The sequence below is a fragment of the Musca autumnalis genome, unplaced genomic scaffold, assembly GCF_047663935.1.
Source record: "Musca autumnalis isolate F117 unplaced genomic scaffold, ASM4766393v1 scaffold_4, whole genome shotgun sequence".
Taxonomy (NCBI): domain Eukaryota; kingdom Metazoa; phylum Arthropoda; class Insecta; order Diptera; family Muscidae; genus Musca; species Musca autumnalis.
Window position 1 is genome coordinate 202,500,050 of NW_027411977.1, and position 15,936 is coordinate 202,515,985.

Sequence of the window (15,936 nt, forward strand, 5' to 3'; positions counted from 1 at the left end):
TCTTTGGGATATATTGTCAATATTGGTCCACGTTTTGATGTAGCCCCCAAAGAATGGTACCTCCCGATTTTCGGTACTTTGAAGGTTGTGACCTCAATATCGCCCGAAATGACTGAAATTTGGTATTTAGTCTTCGTTTGGGGTTTAAAACTTTTCACGTGAAATTTGTCGATATAGGTCCACGTCTTCATATAGCCCCCAACAGAACAGTACTTCCCGAAGTACCGTTTAGCATCAATATCCCACCGAAATGGATGAAATTTGGTACCTAATCTTCGTTGGGTGTATAAAATTAATATAGATCCCATAGAGCGGTACCTCCCGATTTTCGGTATTTTGAAGGTTGTGGCTTCCATACATTACTGAAATAGCTTAAATTTGGTATGTAGTCTTCGTTGGGGGTATAAAACATTCAATCGGAAAATTTTTCGGTATAGGTTAAGGTCTTAATATAGCCACCATAGAGGGTTACCTCACAATTTATCATTCACCATAATTCAGCAATCCTGCATATTGATGAATCCACTAAGATGATAATGTGTCACATCACTGAAGATGATTTTCTCCGATTTTAAACGACTGTTACCATTTCTTGCCACAATTCTGACCATTAACGATGTTCGGAATGGTCAAGAGACTTCAGTTCTTGAGTCATTTGTACCTTGTAAGCGGGTAAATGCTAGTCTATATGCATTAATAATGTATTTTGTCAAGAGAATTGACATCTAAAGCTAACTATAACAACGCTATTCTAATCTTCTTCAATACAAAAACACATACATATGAATGTAAGCATGTACACAATCAGTTCCGTCTTGTTATTAATCTTACGTCAAATTCTTGACCTTTCTCAATATTTGTTAATACACAACATTGTAGACATTCAACGCTCTCTTCACACTGGTACCGCTCCCATTGATAGACGCTCAAAACAAATAAATATCTGTTTATGTATGTATGTCAAAACACAAACAACAGAACTCATAGCATAGATTAAGCATAAAAATTCATTTCAATAGTGTGATAAGAATGACAGAAAACCACATAGACGGATGTGGGAGATGATATTTAAGTAACAAGAAAATAAGCTGACATTTCGTTTGCGAAATTTTGTCATGTATAAAATCTATAAAAAAATAAATATTATTATTGAATCATACTTTCTTGAAGCACTGTAGCAGCGACGAAATTTAATAAATTTGTATCACGTTTTTTCATGAGTTTCAAAACTTTCTTCTTTTATCCACTACTAGTTGTTTTTATTGTAAGCGATTAAAAATAAAAACAAAACCCCTGAGCTTGGTTTGTTTATATCCAAAAGATCTTTAACAACCAGCGACGTTCGCAGCAGCAGCATACATACCACAATTGCCCATTGTTTCAATTTGTGTGCTCTGGTGTGGCTGCTGATGCAGTCTTATTGCGGTGGGGTTGGCGTTAACATGTTGTTCGCTTATTATTCGAATATCTCTCCGCTTATTTGGGAATTGTTTGGGGGAATTCTTTTCATTTTTATAATTTTATCTGTAGACGCACGCAGAGCAACTTCGCCAATAGAAGATGTTGAAGATATTGTTAAACGTTTGAATAATTTTAACATTAATGATAATGAAAATAATAACAACAACAACAATGACAATCAAGGTAAGTACAGTGACTTTATAAATTTGGATTTCACGACAATGTTATTAGATTGCAATTGGTGTTATTGAGAAGCGGATGGGAAGTCCCAGCATATGATATATGAAGAGAAAGGGGTGTATAAGACACTGTATGCAATAAACAAGAGTGGCGTTAAGTTCGCCCGTGCCGAACTTTTTATACCCTCCACCATGAAGTTTATTGAAGTAAATAGGAACAATTAGTTTCCCTTCGTTCATGAAAGTACTAAACTCTTCTAAACCAATTCGGTAGAAAATGTGTACACCATATTTTGCAAGCGATTTTTTGTACCTTTAAGGAAGACTAAATACCAAATTTCAGTAATTCCGGTTAAAAAAAATTTCGTGGAAAGTTCTATACCCCCAACGAAGACTGAACACGAAATTTCGGTCGTTTTTAGTGGACAATTGGGTCATAACCATTATAATACCAAAGATCGGGTGGTACCATTCTAAGGGAGCCATATGAAGACGGGGACCAAATTTCAGGTGGAATATACCCCCAACGAAGGCTATATACCACATATCAGCGATATTGAAGCCACAACCTCAAAAATACCGAAAATCGGGAGTGCCGTTCTCTGGAGGCTCAAAAATTATATCCTTGTATTCAGGCCCACAAGAACCAGCTTCGGTAAAATTTTTTCTAACAGGCCTTAAATGGCTCTTATTCGTTTCGTTTTGTGGGGTATGGGCAGTTTAAGACCATCTTTATACCTAATGTAAGTTTGGAAGAAATACTACGAGGTGCAACATTTGGACCAAATCGGGTACTCAATGCGAGGGTCATTGTGCTCTTTTATTTTTGGTCGCAGGGGTTTCTGCACATTATTTCCGGAAGTATGGACTTGCCCATGAAACATTATATGGGTGTTATTAGGTCCGCAAAAACTATTCTCTAACTGGCCTTAAATTATATAATCAAAACTTGTTTTGTTGTTGTAGCAACGCAAATATGTTCGTTCGTATATCTTTTTTAGTAATCTGGTTCTGGTTCCTATGTGTCCAGTTTCAATAATTTTATAATTCTGCAACCTGGACTGGTTGCGTATAAAGAATTAGGAGACAAGTGTATGGGGTTATGTGGGCAGTTAAACCTTTGCAGTTTGCCGTACGGGTCCAATCCACAGGCATGGCATGTGTTGGGTAACGTGCCATCAATTCGGGCCTAATATGCGTGGAGGCCTCTACATCGTACCGATGTTAATTGTGCTGCCTTGGCAGTTGGCGTTATTCTGCTGCGATCGATTGGGGTGGTCTCCGAGTACGACATTCACACTTTATCTTTGAACTTTCGCGCAACTGCTTCAGTGTGAATGCTATTCAAGTCTGTCTGATAGACTCATTGATCTAGAGGTTCTCGGGTGGGGAAAGCCGGCCCAATATATTGTGTAGGGATGCTCACGGAGTTATCACACAAGTAGGTACTGCATCGACAACATCTGGTTGCGCTGATGAACCGGTAAAATCTCCGTCTCCTCATGGAGGTTGTCCACTGGTGTCATGTGAAAGCATCCAGTTGCTGTCTCGGGGATGTATTCTGGCAGGTTTGAATATTCTTTCACTTCGTAGCACATAGCTAGCTTAACACAGACCAACCTATAGTCTTGTAAGATGTCAAGATAAAGGTTTGCGCGAACAATTTAAATATCCTACGGTACTATACACGCAATATTTTGTGGCAGTTTGTGGTCGGAATCGGGACACTGCCGACCAATATGTTCATTGGGAGACTCACATATGGCAACGGCGATAGAACAGACGTCAAGTTCGTGGAATCATCCGCATACATTACGAGCTCTGTGCCGTCTGGAGAGTGTGGAATTTCAGAATGATAGAGGTTAAACAGTTCACAACATATCCCAGAATCCATGTTCAGCAACTGCGAAAGTACTCCTCATGGGGTGGTGACTATAGAACCTTGGCTACCGGAAAGGGGGTGATCGGCCTGTACGATTCTCCTCTGCTAGCTTACTTGCCTGGCTTCAGTAGTGGGATCAACTAGCTAACTTTCAAGCCTACCAGAAGTCAATATGGGTGGTTAACTATAGACTGAGGACATTTGTGAAGTACTATACTGCCTGATTCATTCAGTAGCTTAATCATTGAGATTCCGTATGAGCTCTACGCTTTGGATAATTTCCTTTATCGCAGGAGATACATATGAAACATCGCTCATCGTAAATTGCGGTTGTTGAAAGTTACAGACATTCTCTCATCCTTCTTTCCCAGATTCGACAGTGACATAAACGTGACACACAATTTACTTAATCCTGTATCAATGATGCATTGTTTCAGATGGTCTAGTCACTTTTTCCGATTCTGATCGGGCACTAATCTAATGACTTTAAAAGTAAGGCCCATAACTCTGAGTCTTCATGATTCGTGTGACCAAGCTCATCATGCTCATTTGCTAGTCCCGACGCCCCTGTTGGGGAATTTGGGCTAATTTCGGGTTTTTGACCACCAGATATGTGGCGATCGGCTGCAGAAGTGATGACGTCCCGGAAAATTCTCTCAGCTCACCGAAGATCTGAGGGAATAGAGATCTCTCTGAAGCGGTGGTTGGTAAATCTAAACCCTTTGCCAATCAACTTTTCCATGGTTCAAAAACTAATGGCGGTCAAAGGTTATGAAGTCGGGTGGTCTGTTAACGGAGACGATGACTGGAAGATGGTCCGAGCCAAGAGAAATGTGACTGCCAGGACACGTCGTTTATCACAATGGAGGAGCGTCTTCTTTCCCCGTGCTAGATGACGAATAATCAATTTGTTCGGCCAGCGATGTACCCCTCAGGTCATTGCATAGAACGGAATACCAAAGCTCATGGTGAGCTTTGAAGTCCACTAGCATCAGGCGCAGGACACAGATATTCATCGGTGGCACGTACACATTGAGCAACTCTACCTCGGAAGTTCTACACTTTGTTGCTATCCCCATATATTCCATGTATGGTCACTAGAATCAAGCCAAAGTGAGATAGTTCTGTGCTGCACAGACTTGTGCATAAGGAAGGCGAGTCCTCCTCCTTCGCTTTTTGTACGATCTCTGCACAAAATGTTGTAACCATCGCAACGTTGCAAGCTAGAGTTTGGGAGAAAAGGACATTGTAGAATTTTTAGACCAAATTGTGCGCACCAACCAGTTAGACAGGCAGAATCATAAGTCTTATGTCATTCTTCTGGCTGTCTACACAGACTTTTTTCTGGTTTCCTATACAGACTTCTTTCAGGTCGTCTATAAAGGCTCCCATTTTCTCGTCCATAAAGATTCCCTTCAACTTGTCTATAAAGACTTCATCCTGCTCATCTATAAAGACTTCCTTCTGCTCGTCTATAAAGACTCCCTTCTTCACGTCTGTAAAGACTCCCTTCTGCTCGTCTATAAAGACTCCCTTCTGCTCGTCTATAAAGACTCCCTTCTGCTCGTCTATAAAGACTCCCTTCTGCTCGTCTATAAAGACTCCCTTCTGCTCGTCTATAAAGACTTCCTTCTTCACGTCTACAAAGACTCCCTTCTGCTCGTCTATAAAAACTCCCTTCAGTTCATCTATAAAGACTCGCTTCTGCTCGTCTATAAAGACTCGCTTCTGCTCGTCTATAAAGACTCGCTTCTGCTCGTCTATAAAGACTCGCTTCTGCTCGTCAATAAACACTCGCTACTGCTCGTCTATAAAGACTCGCTTCTGCTCGTCTATAAAGACTCGCTTCTGCTCGTCTATAAAGACTCGCTTCTGCTCGTCTATAAAGACTCGCTTCTGCTCGTCTATAAAGACTCGCTTCTGCTCGTCTATAAAGACTCGCTTCTGCTCGTCTATAAAGACTCGCTTCTGCTCGTCTATAAAGACTCGCTTCTGCTCGTCTATAAAGACTCGCTTCTGCTCGTCTATAAAGACTCGCTTCTGCTCGTCTATAAAGACTCGCTTCTGCTCGTCTATAAAGACTCGCTTCTGCTCGTCTATAAATACTCGCTTCTTCTCGTCTATAAAGACTCGCTTCTGCTCGTCTATAAAGACTCGCTTCAGCTAGTCTATAAAGACTCCCTTCTGCTCGTCTATAAAGACTCCCTTCTGCTCGTCTATAAAGACTTCCTTCTTCACGTCCAAATTGTGCGCACCAACCAGTTAGACAGGCAGAATCATAAGTCTTAAGTCATTCTTCTGGCTGTCTACACAGACTTTTTTCTGGTTTCCTATACAGACTTCTTTCAGGTCGTCTATAAAGGCTCCCATTTTCTCGTCCATAAAGATTCCTTTCAACTTGTCTATAAAGACTTCATCCTGCTCATCTATAAAGACTCCCTTCTGCTCGTCTGTAAAGACTCCCTTCTTCACGTCTGTAAAGACTCCCTTCTGCTCGTCTATAAAGGCTCCCTTCTGCTCGTCTATAAAGACTCCCTTCTGCTCGTCTATAAAGACTCCCTTCTGCTCGTCTATAAAGATTCCCTTCTGCTCGTCTATAAAGACTTCCTTCTTCACGTCTACAAAGACTCCCGTCTGCTCGTCTATAAAAACTCCCTTCAGTTCATCTATAAAGACTCGCTTCTGCTCGTCTATAAAGACTCGCTTCTGCTCGTCAATAAAGACTCGCTTCTGCTCGTCTATAAAGACTCGCTTCAGCTCGTCTATAAAGACTCGCTTCTGCTCGTCTATAAAGACTCGCTTCTGCTCGTCTATAAAGACTCCCTTCTGCTCGTCTATAAAGACTCCCTTCTTCACGTCTACAAAGACTTCCTTCTTCACGTCTACAAAGACTCCCTTCTGCTCGTCTATAAAAACTCCCTTCTGTTCATCTATAAAGACTCGCTTCTGCTCGTCTATAAAGACTCGCTTCTGCTCGTCTATAAAGACTCGCTGCTGCCCGTCTATAAAAACTCGCTTCTGCTCGTCTATAAAGACTTGCTTCTGCTCGCCTATAAAGACTCGCTTCAGCTCGTCTATAAAGACTCGCTTCAGCTCGTCTATAAAGACTCGCTTCTGCTCGTCAATTAAGACTCGCTTCTGCTCGTCTATTAAGACTCGCTTCTGCTCGTCTATTAAGACTCGCTTCTGCTCGTCTATAAAGACTCGCATCTGCTCGTCTGTAAGACTCACTTCTGCTCGTCTATAAATACTCGCATCTGCTCGTCTGTTAAGACTCGCTTCTGCTCGTCTATGAAAACTCCCTTCTGCTCGTCTATAAATACTCCCTTCTGCTCGTCTATAAAGACTCCCTTCTACTCGTCCATAAACACTACCTTCTACTAGTCTATAAAGACTCCCTTTTGCTTGTGTATAAAGATTCCCTTCTGGTGGACTATAAAACACCCTTCTGGTCGTCTGTAAAGGCTCCCTTCTGTTCTTCTATAAATACTCTCTTCTACTTGCCTATAAAGGCTCCCTTCTGTTCGTGCATGAACATTCCCTACTGCTCATCCATAAAGATTCCCTCCTGCCCATATATAAAAACTCCCTTCATCTTCTCTTTAAAGACTCCCTTCTGCTTGTCTATAAAGTCTCCCTTCTGCGACCTTTTCACACTCTTCTCTACATTCATCTTTTTAATTAATTAAAATTCCATCTTTTTCCGCCATCACCTTCGTCTTTTTAATTATTTTAAATTTTTCCTGTGATAGCTTCCTCGTAGCATCATTGCATTACATTCCATCGTGAATCCGCATAATGACCCATTGCAATAATTAACGCAAACAACCATAATTTATCACCGGGGTTCAATTTCATTTTTGTTTGTTTCTTCATGTTCTTCTTTAACACTTTTGTTTTTCATCGTTGTGTGTTCTGTGTTTTCTTTTCAAGGACCCCCATGTCTGTTGGATGTACAAAAGGATTTTCCACGACCAAATGATTTGCAACCGCTCTACCTTATGCCAGATACAAATCAATTTTGGTTGCCCAATGAATGGGGACAATTGGAAATACCACATGGGGCTGTCATTGAACTACAATGTACCGAATCATTTGCCAATTTCACAGAGGCGAAAGACAAGAACAACAGACATCACAGCAGCAGCACCACCACCACCCACAGTCCCAGTAGCTACGGCAACATCTTTCGCATTGCAAAGAATACCCGAACAATACGTCCACGTTGCCTGCAAGATAAAAGTTTCATGTGGCAAGGAGAAAAATACGAATTCCGACAATTCATGTGTGCCAGAGCCAACAGATATTTTATCGAACAACTACATGAAAAATGCCCAGCTATGACAGATGACCAATCTTCGGTTACGGCTGAAATGTACCGTGTTGGATTCAACATTAGCAGCAATCGATTTGTGGAAAATATGCGTATCTGCTATGAGCCCAGCCAACTACGTACATTGTATGTTCGCTATGTATTGACACCGGCCAGCATTCATTTCCAGAGAGCAGTAAAGCGCTTAAATTTCAACCAGGCTGGTTACTTCAAAGGTTTCAACATGAATCACATCTATTCGCGTAACAACCAACAACAGCAAGCAGCTGCGACCATACAAGACCAACATGTTCAACATCTCATTGATAACAGACAATTTTTGACCCGAGGTCATATGGCGGCAAAGGCGGACTTTATCTATGCCAGTCAACAAAGGTCTACTTTTAATTTCTTCAATGCTGCTCCCCAATGGCAGGGTTTCAATGGTGGTCAATGGCAGTCAGTAGAGGATGCAGTGCGTAAGTATGCAGCCGATAGGAAGCAAATGTTGCATTGTTATACGGGTACCTGGGGTATTATGAAATTGCCATTGCCATTCACCAGCAACACAAGCGATGCCCACATTAATACGTTTACAACAGAAAGTCCCTTAATACCACAACGTGATTTCTATTTAACCAGAGATGACAATAACAATGGCCTTCTACCCGTTCCAATGCTGTATTATCGTTTGGTGGTCAATAGTCAACACAGTCATGGCATTGTCCTGGTGGGTGTAAATAATCCCCATGCCAGCTTAAATGAAATCATCTCCGAGTATGTAATTTGTGACGATATACACGAAGAGGTTGGCTGGCTGCGTTGGATGCAGAATAAAAATCTACAAAAGGGATATTTGTATGCCTGCCATGTTGGAGATTTTGTCCGAGCTGTTGGTCACTTACCAAGTTATTTGTTAAATGTTACCGAGATATTAAGCTAATTGTAAGCTGGGGAATGGGGGAAAGGAAGGAAAGAGGCAGAAATGAAATAAAATAAAGTAAAAAAATATAGAAAACAGAAGGGAGTTTTTATAGACGAACAGAAGGAAGTCTTTACAGATGAACGGAAGGGAGTCTTTATAGACGAATAGAAGAGAGTCTTCTTAGTTAAGAACAAAAGAGTTTATAGACGAGCAGCCGTTTTTATAGGCGAGCAGAAGAGAGCCGTTATAGAAGAGCAGGAGGGTGTATTTGTTGACGAGCAAAAGGGAGTCTTTATATAGGGAATCTTTATAGACGAGCCGAAGGGAGTCTTTATAGACGAGCCGAAGGGAGTCTTTATAGACGAGCCGAAGGGAGTCTTTATAGACAAGCAGAAGGGCGTCTTTATAAATGAGCAGAAGGGCGTATTTATAGACCAGTAGAAGGCAGACTTTATAGACGAACAGAAGGGAGTCTTAATAGACAAGCAGAACGAGTCTTTACAGAAGAGCAAAAGGGGACCTTTACAGACGAGCGGTCTTTAGAGACGAGCAGAAGGGGGTCCTTACAGACTTGTAGCAGGGAGCCTTAGAGGCGAGGATAAGGGAATTTTTATAGACGAACAGAAGGGAGTCTTTAAAGACGAGTAGAAGGCAGCCTTATAGATAAACAGAAGGGACTCTTTAAATACGATCAGAAGGAGTCTTTATAGACGAGCAGAAGGGAGTCTTTATAAAGGAGCTGAAGGGAGTCTTTATAGACGAGCAAAAGGGAGTCTTTATAGATGAGCAGAAGGGAGTCTTTAAAGACAAGCAGAAGGGAGTCTTTATAGACGAGTAGCGGGTAGCCTTAGAGGTGAGCATAAGGGAATCTTTATAGAAGAACAGAAGGGAGTCTTTAAAGACGAGTAAATAGGGGCGTTATAGACGAACAGAAGGGAGTCTTTATAGAGAAGCAGAACGAGTCTTTACAGAAGAGCAAAAGGGACCTTTACAGACAGAGCGGTCTTTAGCGACGACCAGAAGAGGGTCCTTACAGACATGTAGCTGGGAGCCTTATAGGCGAGCATAAGGGAATTTTTATAGACGAACTGAAGGGAATCTTTATAGACGAGCAGAAGGGAGTCCTTATAGAAGAGCAGAAGGTAGTATTTACAGACGAGTAGAATGGAGCCTTATATATGAATATAAGGGAGTCTTTATAGACGAGTACAAGAGAGTTTTATTGGCGAGCAGAAGGAAGTCTTTATAGACGAGCAGGAGGGAGTCTTTGTAGAGGAACAGAAGGGAGTCTTTGTAGACGAGCAGATGGGAGACTTTACAGACGAGCAGATGTGGTCTTTATAGCCTAGGGAAGTCTTTATTGAGGAGCAGAAGGGTGGCTTTATTGACGATCAAAAGGGAATCTTTATATACTAGAAGAAGGGAGTCTTTGTACATAAGGAGAAGGGATTCTTTATAGATGAGCAGAAGTGGATCTTTATGAGCGAGCATAAGGGTGTCTTTATGGACAAGCAGATGGGAGTATTTATAGGCGAGCAGAAGGGAGTCTTTATAAACGAGCATAAGGGAATCTTTTTAGACAAGCAGAAGAGAATCTTTATACACGAGCAAAAGGGAGTCTTTATAGAGGAATAGAAGGGAATCTTTATAGACGAGCAGAAGGGGATCTTTATAGACAAGTATAAGGGAGTCTTTATGGACAAGCAGATGGGAGTATTTATAGACGAGCAGAATAGAGTCTTCATAGACGAGCAGAAGGGAGTCTTTATAGACAAGCAGAAGATAATCTTTATAGACCAGCAGAAGGGAGTCTTTATAGAGCAGATGTGGGCTCTATAGACGATCCGAGGGAAGTCTTTATTGACGAGCAGAAGGGTGGCTTTATTGAGAGAAGGTATTCTTTATAGACGAGCAGAAGTGGATCTTAATGAACGAGCATAAGTGAGTCTTTATAGAAGAGCAAAAGGGAGTCTTTATAGATGAGCAGAAGGGAGTCTTTAAAGACAAGCAGAAGGGAGTCTTTAAAGACAAGCAGAAGGGAGTCTTTATAGACGAGTAGCGGGGAGACTTAGAGGTGAGCATGAGGGAATCTTTATAGACGAACAGAAGTGAGTCTTTATAGACAAGCAGAACGAGTCTTTACAGAAGAGCAAAAGGGACCTTTACAGACGAGCGGTCTTTAGTGACGACCAGAAAAGGGTCCCTACAGACTTGTAGCAGGGAGCCTGATAGGCGAGCATAAGGGAATTTTTATAGACGAACTGAAGGGAGTCTTCATAGACGAGCAGAAGGGAGTCTTTATAGAAGAGCAGAAGGTAGTATTTACAGACGATTAGAATGGAGCCTTATGTATGAATATAAGGGAGTCTTTATAGACGAGTACAAGAGAGTTTTATTGGCGAGCAGAAGGGAGTCTTTATAGACGAGCAGGAGGAAGTCTTTGTAGAGGAACAGAAGGGAGTCTTTGTAGACGAGCAGATGGGAGACTTTACAGATGAGCAGATATGGGCTTTATAGCCTAGGGAAGTCTTTATTGACGAGCAGAAGGGTGGCTTTATTGACGATCAAAAGGGAGTCTTTATATACTAGAAGAAGGGAGTCTTTGTACATAAGGAGAAGGGATTCTTTATAGATGAGCAGAAGTGGATCTTTATGAGCGAGCATAAGGGTGTCTTTATTGATGGGAGTATTTTTAAGCGAGCAGAAGGGAGTCTTTATAAACGAGCATAAGGGAATCTTTTTAGACAAGCAGAAGAGAATATTTATACACGAGCAAAAGGGAGTCTTTATAGAGGAATAGAAGGGAATCTTTATAGACGAGCAGAAGGGGATCTTTATTGACAAGCATAAGGGAGTCTTTATGGACAAGCATAAGGGAGTCTTTATGGACAAGCAGATGGGAGTATTTATAGACGAGCAGAAGGGAGTCTTTGTAGACGAGCAGAATGGAGTCTTCATAAACGAGCAGAAGGGAGTCTTTATAGATGAGCAGAAGGGAGTCTTTACAGACAATCAGACGGGAGTATTTATAGACGAGCGGAAGCAAGTATTCGTTGATGAGCACAGGGCAGCCTTTATAGACTAGCAGAAGGTAGTTATCAGGTGGCAGTTTTTTAAAGTGTTTGTACCAGGGAGAAAAACTTATATCACCAATATTTTTGAAAATTTAACATAGCTGAAGCCAAGGTTTACCCTTTTAGAACACGCGACTCGTGATTGTATATTATACAAATTAAATACTTTTGGATAAAATGAAATGTTTTTGGACGTGGCAAAAAATATTGGCCTTAAAAGATAATTTGCGTGGAAGCTGTGGCTATATTTATGTTAAAAATTGGTGAAAATGGGTTGAAGCCACTATGTCTTTTTTTGTTTTCTCTCGATTTGTGAGTAAACCACACTTCTCTCGAGTTTCCTGTCAAAGTAAAAGCAGAAGCAAACTAAATAAGGATCATCTTACTAGTGTAGTACTTTTCAAAATTTCGTCTGCTTCTACCATTAAATGATGCTGACATTTTGAAGCCAGATTTACAGTGTTTTTTGAAATTTTCTTCTAATTTCATTCCGCAAACAGGTTTTTCAAAAGACCATATATAGGATTGTAGTACTTGCGATTCTGAGTTATTTGATATAAATATTGTGAATGTAGTCTGCACAGATTCATAGAAATCTGCATCCAAATGTGAAAATTTTGTGCGAACATTTTTCTAAAAATCGTATTTTTCGGGCCTAATTTTAACAATTGTCATTCGATTTCTTCGTACTTGATTGCACATTTTAGTTTTTTACGTTCCGGATAAATCATTCCCCGTGAAAATCCATCTACTAAAACGCGAGTTACAAGAAATTCCAAAGTAGAAAAATCATCTAAAATTGTTTTTGGAAATATCGCGTATTTTATCGCGTTTTCTAAGGTTCGTTTCCACTGCAATGAAATAAATAATACAGCATCTTCGTTTTAGTGGAAACAGAGATTTCACTGATAAGGGAGCTACATTCATTTTATCCCAAAAAATAGTGTGTGATGCTACATCAACGGTTCTTGATTGATCGCCTTGAAATAGATATATATCGATATAGATTTTCATGATGAACACTGAAATCGGATGCGGACAAAAATTGTATGCACTTTGCTCAAATTAGCGATATTTTATAGGTTTTTTAATGCAAGGATACAGCCGATGCTACATCTTAGCCTCCAGTGTAAATTTCGAAAAATATATATAAATTAAAAGATATAGTCTTGCTGTACATGAAAATCACATGCGGACAAAATGATTTTGATCATTACGCGATTTACACGTATTTTAAAATTCATATAAATTAAAATGGGTCATTTGACCTCTGTTTCCATTTCAGAAGCTTTGAGATATATCCTCATTAACCCAATTACCTTCCCTAATGGGAAAGCTTTAATATGAATGTCAATAAAGCAAAATCCGTCTATTTTATTGGGAGATTTAAGCAAAATGAAGGAAGTATTCCTATAGATTTTTTCAATATTTTCTACTACATAATGCATGTGAAAAAATATTTTGTCAAATAAAAAATTCTTTTTTGACCAAAATATGTGTTTATTTTGGCTGTAACATCAAAACTATAACACGAATCTGTACGATTGTAGTCTCATTTGATTCGCCGTTAAGTTTCGATCCACAACAAATTTTTAGTTAATTTTATGACCACTAAATGGGCCTCAATTTTGAAAAAAGTTGACTTATATTCAATAATTTATCAATTTAATGTACATTCCGCGAATTCTGTGTAATATTTTGCAGGTATTATGCAATCTAGTCGCTGAAGTCACTTCGAGAGAACTTTTTTGTAACAATGGTGCTCATTAAAACAATTAGCGTTTTTATAATATTTTTTCTTAAAAAGCGAAATAAAAGCGCCATAACTTTTGTCCGCATCAACCAAAAATTGGCTCGCGACCAGATTCGTACTGGGAATTTTTTTCTTAACCTACATATCAAAAATCGTTGATGTAGCGCGAAAAAAAAAATTATCCTTTTTTTCTGAAATCGAATATTAAATAATTGACAATATTCGTGATATACGACCAAAAGGGGAAGTATATATAGACGGCCAAAGGGAGATGTTTAAAGACGACTAGGAGGAAATCTTTATTGGCGATCTGAAGGGAGTGTTTGTAGACGACCCTTCTGGTCATTTATAGAAACGTATTTTCGAAGCATTGTGGCGTTTTTTATTGGGATAGCGTTTGCAATTTTGTTTTTTCAAAATAGTCTGGCTTAATCCCATTGTTGTTGTTTTAATATTTTAAAACAACTATTTTATTAGTGGAAAAGATTTGGCATTGCTCGCCAAGGGGTAAGGCAGGGAATACTATAGTTTCGATCCACGCCACTGGATCTCATCAGTTCCCTTGTTTCTTGTTTGTGGATATTCTCCACCGAAGTTATTTTTCAATAACTTCTTCAACAAGAAACTTTTTATATCCAAACATCAATCGTCAGCTCGAAGTATAAAGGTAAGCAAAGAAAAAAGTTCAATGAGAAGTTTTTCCTTGGCAACCTCATACAACTCCGACGAAAGTGTCTGCGAAAACAATTCAAACCTCTTCCACTTGTATGTGTCGTCGACGTCGACGTATTTTCTATAAATGACCAAGAGGACCTAGAGGCAGTCTTTATAGACGACATAAAAGGAGTCTCTATGGAATCTTTATAGAAGAGTTTTTATATATGACCAAAAAGGAGTCATCATATACAATCAGAAGGAAATCTTTATAAATGACCAGAATGGATACTGTATAGACAACAAGAAGGAAGTTTTGGTATACGATCAGTGGGGGGTTCATAGGCGACCTGAAATTAGTCTAGTAGCGACGTTAGAAGGATTGACAGTTGTGTAACGGAATGAAAGGCTAATCACGGTGCTCTTAAACCAACTTTAAATGAAAGGAGCTTACACCTGGGAAGTTTCTGCGGATTCTGAAATTACAATGTTCATAGATGAGAAAAATATAAAAAAAAAATCAACGGACCGTTTTTTGGATAAATCGCGGTCAAAATTCACATTTTTAGGGTTTTTAAAGTATTCACTATTTTGCTTGGAAACCGCAAGTTCTGTCGAAATTGACTTGGGGAAAATATTATGGCTGCGGAAATTCTCTACATGATTGACCTTTATGATATTTTCGTAGGTTTTACCGTTTTTGAGATATAAAAGTTCAAATTGGGACAACGCACTGACTCGATCGCCTCTTTATAAAACACTGCCTTAACTAACTTTATGTGAAAACCGCTTACACATGGGAAGTATTTGCGGATTCTGAAACAGCAATGTTCGTATATGAGAAAAATACCAAAACGAGAAAAAATCGCTGGAGGAGTTTTTAAATAAATCGCGGTCAAAGTTCACATTTTAGGTTTTCGGGATTTCGATTGGAAACCGCAAGTGCTATTGGAATGAGGCTAAAGAAAGTGTTGTAGCTGTGAAAATTCTCTAGAGGATTGACCGTTATGATTTGTTCCTAGATTTTACCATTTTTCAGATAGAAGTTCAGGTCACATTTTTAAGTTTTTTTGTTGGATTTTCACGATTTGCTTGAAAACGAAATGACACTATGGAAAATCATGACATTGTTTTATAAGGAGAAAATACAGTCAGTGAATTGTCCAATTTCTCATAAATGGTAAAACCTACGAAAAAATCATAAAGGACAATCTTGTAGAGAATTTTCACTGCTACAATTTTTTTAGTTCCATTTTGATACGGCAAAATCGTGAAAACCTAAAAACCCTTCAACATGTAAACTTTTACCGCGATTTATTTAAAAAGCGCTCGGAGATTTTTTGTTCTTGTCTATGAACATTGTAGTTTCAGAATCAACAAAAACTTCCTAGATGTAAGCGCCTTCTTTTAAAGATGGAGCAAAATAAAATTCCCATATATTCCTTGACGGAACTGTCAGCAATCATTCATCGTGTCAAGTGAGCTTTCAAAACTTTTCGAAACTTGGCTATGGAACGCTAATTGAAAAATCTGATAAGTTCTGACCTCACATGTATATATTCATCATGGCAAGGTTTTAGGTGTGGCCGCCTTTTTCGACCTTAAGGTATTTGGTCTGCTGTTTTAAAGGTGTTCCACAGTCCTTAATGTCTCATTAAATATTCGTTTAAGAAATTCTATAATGAAATGTAAACAA

The 15,936-nt window shown here is 39.5% G+C and overlaps 1 protein-coding gene across 1 annotated transcript; it reads left to right on the forward strand.

The window, feature by feature from the left end:
• The first annotated feature begins 1,417 nt into the window (after positions 1 to 1,417).
• LOC141401652 (salivary protein Tsal1) lies at positions 1,418 to 8,852 on the forward strand. The gene is made up of 2 exons (XM_073981988.1): positions 1,418 to 1,644; positions 7,456 to 8,852. The coding sequence occupies exons 1-2, from the start codon at positions 1,443 to 1,445 to the stop codon at positions 8,775 to 8,777; spliced, it is 1,524 nt and encodes a 507-aa protein (XP_073838089.1). The 5' UTR covers positions 1,418 to 1,442; the 3' UTR covers positions 8,778 to 8,852.
• Positions 8,853 to 15,936: the final 7,084 nt, after the last annotated feature.

Coding starts and splice junctions, on each gene's coding strand:
- LOC141401652 (XM_073981988.1), top strand. CDS start 1,443: ATGTTGTTCGCTTATTATTCGAATATCTCTCCGCTTATTTGGGAATTG. Junction 1,645..7,455: donor CAACAACAATGACAATCAAG/GTAAGTACAGTG, acceptor TTTCTTTTCAAG/GACCCCCATGTCTGTTGGAT.